This window comes from Neoarius graeffei, chromosome 10 (assembly GCF_027579695.1).
Source record: "Neoarius graeffei isolate fNeoGra1 chromosome 10, fNeoGra1.pri, whole genome shotgun sequence".
NCBI lineage: Eukaryota > Metazoa > Chordata > Actinopteri > Siluriformes > Ariidae > Neoarius > Neoarius graeffei.
In genome coordinates this window covers 44,147,247-44,156,459 of record NC_083578.1, presented here as the reverse complement: position 1 = coordinate 44,156,459, position 9,213 = coordinate 44,147,247, and the positions used below count along the sequence as shown (strand labels likewise).

At 35.3% G+C, this 9,213-nt stretch overlaps 1 protein-coding gene across 1 annotated transcript in view; it reads left to right on the top strand.

Moving 5' to 3' along the window:
* lhx2b (LIM homeobox 2b) overlaps positions 1-7,625 on the top strand; it is a 16,371-nt gene extending 8,746 nt beyond the window's left edge. The window contains exons 4-5 of the mRNA XM_060930790.1: positions 5,577-5,782; positions 6,507-7,625. Of these exons, the coding sequence (XP_060786773.1) occupies positions 5,577-5,782; positions 6,507-6,797 (497 nt within the window). The 3' untranslated portion in view covers positions 6,798-7,625. The remainder of the gene's footprint in view (positions 1-5,576; positions 5,783-6,506) is intronic.
* Positions 7,626-9,213: the final 1,588 nt, after the last annotated feature.

Below are 9,213 nucleotides of genomic sequence, written 5' to 3'. Positions count from 1 at the left end.
ATTTACAACAAACTGCAAAAATAATCTGAATGGAATAGAAAAATCTGAATATTTCAAGCATGTTTTTTTTTTATTTGCTAGGAATTTAATTCTGGTCTAATTATTTTCATTGCAAGATGATTCCAAATACTCTATAAGCATTCCATTCTGTTATCAATCAGAAAAAAAAAATCACAACACTTTTTTTTAAGTTCTTCATCTATTTCAACAATGTTACACAAATATCGATACATAACAGTTGTAAATGTCACTTAATTCCACAGGGTGTTGATAATGGTGAACACCGATGAAAGTGATCACTATTATCGACACCTCACGTGACTTCTGAAACGCGTGTTGAGATACAAAATGGCGACTGTCAAATGAAAGAGTAAGAAACAAAGTAGGTTTTGACAAGGATATCATGAAATATCAATGAATTTGATAAGTTAAAACATGTCCATGATCTTTCCACCATGCCTACCTGCAATGATAACATCCGGGTTTTCCTCAAATTGCTGATTGTGCTAATTCCATCTCAGGTAACAAGCTGTGTCATCTCATCTCATCTCATCTCATTATCTCTAGCCGCTTTATCCTTCTACAGGGTCGCAGGCAAGCTGGAGCCTATCCCAGCTGACTACGGGCGAAAGGCGGGGTACACCCTGGACAAGTCGCCAGGTCATCACAGGGCTGACACAGACACAGACAACCATTCACACTCACACCTACGGTCAATTTAGAGTCACCAGTTAACCTAACCTGCATGTCTTTGGACTTTGGGGGAAACCGGAGCACCCGGAGGAAACCCACGCGGACACAGGGAGAACATGCAAACTCCACACAGAAAGGCCCTCGCCGGACCCGGGGCTCGAACCCAGGACCTTCTTGCTGTGAGGCGACAGCGCTAACCACTACACCACCGTGCCGCCCAAGCTGTGTCATATGGTTGATTAATTAACTGTTATAACTGAAACTCGCCTTTGTAAAATTGTTTTTTTTTTACTGGTAAATCTGAAAAGGTGTCAATAATTGTTGCCACTGCTCTCTCTCTCTCTCTCTCTCTCTCTCTCTCTCTCATATATATGTATGTGTGTGTGTGTGTGTGTCCTCACTTGTGAGAATATCGGTAAATTGTCTTGATAAATTTGCGGACTTTTTATTTGTGAATTTGGCTATATCATAACAAGAAAATCACACGCTGGCTGAAAGATATGACGGTTATCTTCTTCTGTTGAAAAACTCGTATTTTTCATACAAAATACATCCTGGACCTGAGTGACATTTCCCCAAATCTTCACTCCGATGACGTCACTCCCAATGCATTCCTGCTGACTTGACGCGCGTTGTCAAATGGCTAACCAGTTCAAAATTAAAATTCTTTTGATTAACTTGCGTAATATCATTATTTTTGTGGACGTGTCTATATAATAATATCACAAGGTGGCATGAAGATATGAAGTTTTTCATCTCATGTTGAGACACACACAATATATTATATTATAATATAATGTAGTGTGTGTGTGTGTGTGTGTGTGAGAGAGAGAGAGAAAGCTTGGATGTTTGCTTTTTTTAAATGGATCTTGGAACAGCTTTTTTAGATGCGTTGCATCTGTGTGTGTATATATATATATATATATATATATATATATATATATATATATATCAAAAAAGGTCCAAATACATTTTTCAAAGGCATGCATTTTAATGTTCAATGATGTATTTTTCAGAGCTTTCTGTTGTTTATGCCAAGCAGTACATATAGCTTTGTTTTATTCAATTTTAGGCCTGTCCACTGAAATTGCTTCTTCATTTTAAATTTGAAAAAACTCCTTCCCATGTCCCACCATGAGTTTACCTCGCCACGTTTTTTCTGGTTTCTGGTCCTGATCCACTACACAACTTTAAAAATAAATTTAAAGATTAGCCTACAACAATACGATCAATTTAACGATTTCTTAGATGTCAAAGAACTCTTTTTCTTTTTTCTGTAAAAATTACTGCACAGTGCCTCAGGCACGCATTACGCATCAAGTACGGGGACATTTTTTCTTTCAATCACTGCTGCCACCTTCAGGTTGCTGACAGAATAACAACTACGGCCAAGAAAGGAGGAGGAGACGTATTAATTCACATAAATTACCGGCAAAGGGCAGTTTCGTTAAGTCATACGAATACGAATGTATTCACAAGCTAGAGCTGCTAAGGATAACTGCTCCTATCCAAACTTCAGCTGTTTTTCATGCAGCTGTGAGAGTGTGATAAACACAGGTCAATATGATATCAACTTGCAGTAAATCGGGCAGATTGTGGATTAATTTACTACTATAAAAGAGAAAAAAAGTCCTCGAGTCTACATACTATTTACTTAGACTGTATTTCAGTGAACAGTATTACTTATCAACTGCCAGATTTCCATCATTTACAATTCATTTACCGCCATGTGCAGCGTTGTACACATTAAAGGTTAATTATCCGATGTGCTGATCAGATGGTTTTTCCGAGAGCAATATTTGCAGTTGTCAGAGAAAACAGAATTCCTGCACTGTCTTGTGTCTAGCAACACTTCAACCTCTGCCAAGAATTACTGCTTACAATTCTCTGCGTCAGTATCTTTAAAAAAAGAAAAAAAGCTCCATTACAAGCTGAATCTCAATGCCACATGCAAATGACTGTAGTAATTTGATTAATAAACAGGAATGGGTAATATTTCTAAGTCAGAAAATAAGTAAAAGTCATTCGGCTAATCTTTGCACTTTGTTATTCTCAATCCTTTCGACAAGAAAGAAAGAAGTTGATCCAAATCTTATTTATGTTTTGAAGTAAAAAATATCCAAAAAATTGAGAAACAGAGCATGTTTATTTTTATTTTTGCAAATTCAATAAATCAAAATTTGATATAAAAGTGTGACAAAATAATTTATGCTTAGGCAGACTTCTTAAACTTTTCGATGGCTGCACAAATTGACTTTTTTTTAAGAAAGTGACATCTTTCTGTCGTGCTGAGGTAAAGAACAGCTTTCGACATTTATTCATTATTCTTTCTTGGACATTTCAGTTCTGTAATTTTCAAACTTCTTTGAGCTTTTGAACCAGTCTAAAAATATTCAGCAAATTTTAATGCTTTAAGGTAAAGAATGTAAACAAACCGGTGAAATGGGAATTTGTGAAAAATGCTCTAATAATAATTATTGAAAAATAAAAAAAGATGTTCTTTCCATCAAATACTTTCATTCCATATTTTGTTGCTTTTTTGTTTTGTTTTGTTTTTTGGTTTTGAGTAGAGGTTTTTTTTCATCCTTGGTTGGTTCAGCAAAATGCTCTGCCATTTTGTTTTTTCCTACTCACGGTATGTGAGCTGATAGCCTAGTAGTAAAGTAGCCAATCAGATTGCCTGATTGCTCATATTCAGTGTGTGTGTGGATAAGCAATTATTTAAGCTAAGTTCAAATGTAACAGTTAGAAAAAGGGGAAAACTAGAGAGCTCAAAATGTCAAAATATTTTATAGCATTTCATGGAATCTGTATAAGCAATTCACTGTTAACCCAACTGATTCAGCTACTAAAGATTTTTTTTTTTTTGAAGGCTATAGGCTGGGAAATGTCTCAATATGGTACAGTGGTAGCTCAGGATACCTAATTGAAATGAGAACACCAAGATTGCCTTATGTACCTGATATCATTACCATTTGGATATTTAACTTATTCACAGTTGGAAACTTTCACTTTCCACATATGAGGTTTTGACTTGTATTTTTTAATTCTTTTTTTTTTAGCAAAAGCCTATTGTACCAATGATTTTCTATGATTAAGCATAGTAATTAACAGAGGTGGACAGTAACAAAGTACATTTACTTGAGTACTGTACTTAAGTACAGTTTTTGAGTATCTGTACTTTACTTGAGTATTAATTTTTTTGGCACTTTATGACTTTAACTTCACTACATTTGAAAGACAAATATCATACTTTTTACTCCACTACATTTCTATCAAGGTCCTTGTTACTCGTTACTATCAAGTGGCTTTGAAAGTAGAATTTTTTTCTTTTTTAAAACGTGATTGGTTTTTTCACAGGTGACACTGAGACAGCCTATCAGTAATCACTAGGGGCACGTCATGTCCATAGACTGTATAAAATCCAAGTTCAATGATTTCTCCGCAGCATTATTTAACACGATCAGTTGACGGCAGAATGGAAGGAGGTGATTCTTCTGGGCATCCATGGCTATAGCTAGAACTCATGTTTCAGTTTTCTGAAAGGAATAAAGAGTTGCTTAATTTTAAAACATTTGCTTTGTTTGCCTAAAATGAACCACATCACAGCCTACAAAAACTTTCTGTCCAGCCTGCGGAAGCATATTGAGGTATGTAAACGTTTTATTCCAAGAGAAAGCTTGCAATGAAATTTTGTGCTTTTAGACTTAGTGATAACATTGCAATAGCTATGCAGTCTGGTTAGTCAAATGACTTTCTATGGATTTGCCCACAAAGTTGCCATAGCCTTGTCCACGGCTAACGTTAACACATTGCGAGTTAACTTGGACACTGTTAGCATGTAAAAATGGAGTTACAATAACATGAATAACGTTACCTTATCTGAAGTGCTTTCATTAATGTTTTAGCATAATCTTGCCAAATAAATAAAATGTAGAAATGTTTATTTTCTAGTAATGTTAGCTACCCAGTATGATTTTGAGTTTGAAAAGATTTTGCTAGCATGTCAGGTGGCGCTTGATTGACTAGCTAGCTTAACATTAAACCACCATGATTCCACAGGCAGATTCATATGTGCATGAATACATACACTTGCATGCACACACAAACACACGTGTGCAAGAGAGACCTATGAGATGGACAATATTGTACTAGTCAGTCACAACAAATTTTTGGAATTTTTTTTATTTTGATGTCAGATGATGGTCTTGCATTTTTTTTTTTTTGTCTTGCTTAAAGCAGTGTTGCTGTTGGGCAGTTATTAAGTGAAAGGTGTGGACCTGGGTTTTAAGCAGGTTGGATTGTCATTTTTATTTACTGAGCAAGCTGCATTTACAGCTTTTCCACTGTCCTCCTGATTAACATACACATACATGTGTGCACACACTGCCAGAGCTGTGTCAGAACACTACCATGCTGCTTTGTGGGGGTGGGGAGGAGTGTATTTTTTTTTTTTTAATGACACTGACTCTTTCTCAGTTCAGTTGTGTTTTCATTTTGTAACATTCTACCAGGTGTTTATTCTACAGGCTCTACAAGCTAGTCAATAAATCCAGTCAGTTGCTTCAGAGGCATTAGGTTTTGTAAGCATAGTGGCTATAATACAACAATGCATTGACAGAAAATGTACTTTTAATACTTAAGTATTTTTAAAAGCAAATACTTCAGAACTTTAAATTAAGTAAAAATTTGACTGTACAACTTTCACTTATATTGGAGTAGCATTTGACCAGTGGGATCTGTACTTTGACTTAAGTAAGTTTGACTTAAGTTGGGTACTTTTGTCCACCTCTGGTAATTAAACGCTACTTGTGAATCAGTTTGTGTCATTGTCTGTTGCATGTGTTGAAGAAATATAGTTCCTGATGTTTTCTTTAAAACAGCACTAAGCTGCAATGAAAATGATGGGGATCCCATGGAAAGAGACTCTCAGTACAGTTCTGGTCAGAAGACGAAGCGAATGAGGACTTCCTTCAAGCACCATCAGCTAAGAACCATGAAGTCCTACTTTGCCATCAACCACAATCCTGATGCCAAGGATTTGAAACAGCTGGCACAGAAAACAGGTCTTACAAAGCGTGTACTTCAGGTAAGAAATCCTTTCTTTTTGTCTGCATTGAAGTGCACCCATGTCTCATGTTATTTCCAATATTGATTCAAACACTAATTTGAATTTCATAAAATTTTAATGTATTTATTTTATTATTATACAAAATGTTATTATTTATCCTATTTTATATAAATGTTTTCTGAAACCTTAAACAGACATGAAATTAAATGGAACTGTCATAAGTTGAATTCTTACACTTGGCTAACAGCAATTTAATTATTAATTTGAAACATAAGCATTGCAGTTGAGTTCAATGAGTTGTCAATTCTGTGCAAGTTACTCCAAAAATATGAACTGGAAAAAAAAATATCTATGAAATGGGGACCAACAGAAGAAACAAATCAAGGAATTTTTACATTCCAAAACAAATCTGAAAATGAGTGACCTCAAGAATCAGATATTTTTTCAGCTATTGATGAAAAGAGTGGAGACAAATATAGGCTGTAGTTTCTCATAAATGTGACAGATAATTGCCCAGAGAAAGAAAAGAAAAGAAAAGAAGAAAGAAAGAAATGAAATAAACAAAAAAGACTGTTAAGCATAAAATTTCAAAGCTCAAATTATAATATCTAGCAAACAAAGCAGCCATTTGCTTGGATGAGCCTGCTAAATTTTTTAATGAGAGTGCTTTTCCTTTGTCTAATTGTCATTATATTTCCCTGATTGCTTTGTTACTAATGGATGGATGACCACGTTGTTTCAGGTTTGGTTCCAGAATGCCAGGGCCAAATTCAGACGAAATCTTCTGCGTCAGGAGACTAGTGGCGTGGACAAAACTTCAGATGGGTCAAATCTAGCTGGTGGAACACCATCTGGTCCGGCATCAGAAATTTCAAATGCATCTATGAGCCCATCCAGCACTCCCACCACACTGACAGACCTCACTAACCCGACTATGCCCACCGTTACCTCTGTCCTGACCTCTGTGCCAGGAAACTTGGATGTGCGTGAGTGCAGGAGTCCTTCACAGACCACACTTACCAGCCTCTTCTGATGTCTGCCACTCAGCAATGATCACCACTGACTCTTACAGTTGTGTAACTACAGAGCACATCCTGTTTTCTGATCTAAGTTGTGAAAGAATCCATCACTTTACTTGGACACTACATGACAAATTCTGTTCTACAAGCACCATTCCTAACCCTGATGCTCACAGGTACTGTTGTAAAATGGTGCAATAATATGGCTGTGATTAGTGATACAAAACTTCAGAACTGTACAAGCCACAGATGTTCCAACCTGGGCATTGTTTTCAGTAAAACTTATGGTCATGTCAACTAGAACCAGAGACAATAAACATTAAATTACACAAAGTAGGGGAAAGACAAAATCAATCTTAAAATTGATTAAAAAGCTTTTGTTTGATCATGAGCCTCTTTCAGAGTATTGCATAGAAGCAGGCATGCCTCAGTGAAAGGATGTTGATGTTTTTGTAGCTGTTTTTTGTCTTTTAATGGAACTGAGAAGAAATGATTTGAATTTTTATTTCCTTCTTACCCAACTACGTTTACAGCATGAGACTGAGGTTAGATGTGCTCTCATCATATGGGAATTTACTTCTTTCTTCAGCCTTTTATTTATGTAACTGCACACAGGGGTCAATGTGAGGAAAATGGATGATAATGTGAATAATTTTAAGATGAAAACTAGAAAACAGTAAAATCCTGACTGTCACGTGCCTTAAGCTGCATTTTAGTAACCCAATACAAAGTCCATTTCTCATTGCTAAAATAAATTGAATTTGAATATGTATATTTTATTCATTGAGGCAACAAGGTTTGGTAGCTCTGCATAAATATGAGCATTAAATACAGGTACCCCATCTCTCTCTGTTTCTCTCCCTCCCTTTTGCTCTCTTTCACCTTTTCTCTCTTTCTCTCCTAAGAGAAACTTCTACACACACACACACACACACACACACTATATATATATATATATATATACACACTATCTACATTCACATACCTCTTCGGCTATCAGCTCATGCACTACTTGATTTTGTGGAATAACTGTTAATATTAATAACTGTTAAAAAAATTATATATGATCTTAACTCAACATCTTACCTCACTAAGAATCCACTGGATATAATAGCACAGCAGCTAAAACCTTAAAGCGCACACACGCACACAGGTGCACTGAAAAAAATGCTACAGCTGGTGGAATATATGTAATAGTTTTGGGGGATATTGCTCAGAACGGCATCATGTAAATCAGTGAATATGATTAACTCACTTCATAAAGTCAAATGAAAGAAATGCTACATTTTTTTTCTTGTAGATGGATGATTCCTTTTTTAATCATTAAGATGTGACAGTGTTGGGAAAAGGGTGAATGTTGCTGTAGTGACCATAGGCTTCTTACTGAAGATTCTGTATGGTTTGACTGACTCCTGAGTTGTTTCTTGGAACATTTCTCACAATACCCCCACTGATGTACATCTTTAGTTCTGTACAAAATATATATGAGCAAATTGTAGGTGGTCATCCTTGTTTTTGCCATAAACTGAGAAAGAAGAGGTTTTTGTGGAGAAAATCTCATCTCTTATTACTATTACTCTCATTATGATTCCATTATTTATTCCATTGTGATCAGTGTTTTCAGATTAATAGGAAATGTGATTAATGAACAATTTATTTATACACTATATGACCAAAAGTTTGTGGACACCTGGCCATCACACCCATGTATAGGCCTTCCCCAAACTATTGCCACGAAGTTGGAAGAACTCAATTTTATAGAATGATTTTGTAAGCTGTAGCATTGACTAAATCTGGAATGGGATGTTCAAAAAGCACATCTGGGTGTGATGGTCAGTTGTCCACAAAATTTTGCTCATATAGTACAGTATATGCAGAGCAAAATCATAAGGTGGATATTGTTACTAGTTTTAAATAATATTTTAAAATAACATAACTCACATAACTGACATTTTAACTTTTACAATATTTTTCTTTGATAAAAGAAACTGGTGTGGATTTTCTCTATGATTCCATTTTAAATATTGTGTTTGTTTCATGACCTGAACTTACAACAGTAGCAGCCATATTAAAAGAAATGCTGTAGAATCATACAGTAATAATGGATGCCAATTTTTCATAGTTTATGTACTTAAAATTTTATAATTGAACTTTTATTGTTTCAATATACTGTGGACAGAAACATATTGGAGAACTCAATTTATTATTTCTCATACAAATGAGCTGACACATTGGGCGATTTTACGAGTATTTAATACTGTAAGTTAACAATTAAGATCACTAAATATAACTTGAAATAAGTTAAGACACAAGTTTGAGTGAATTTTAGGTTTTGCAATGGCAACACAATAAAGAGCAAATCATCAATATGGCAACAAGTTTACATCCCTGATAGTCATTGAGCAATAACACAATGCTGGTCCACCAATG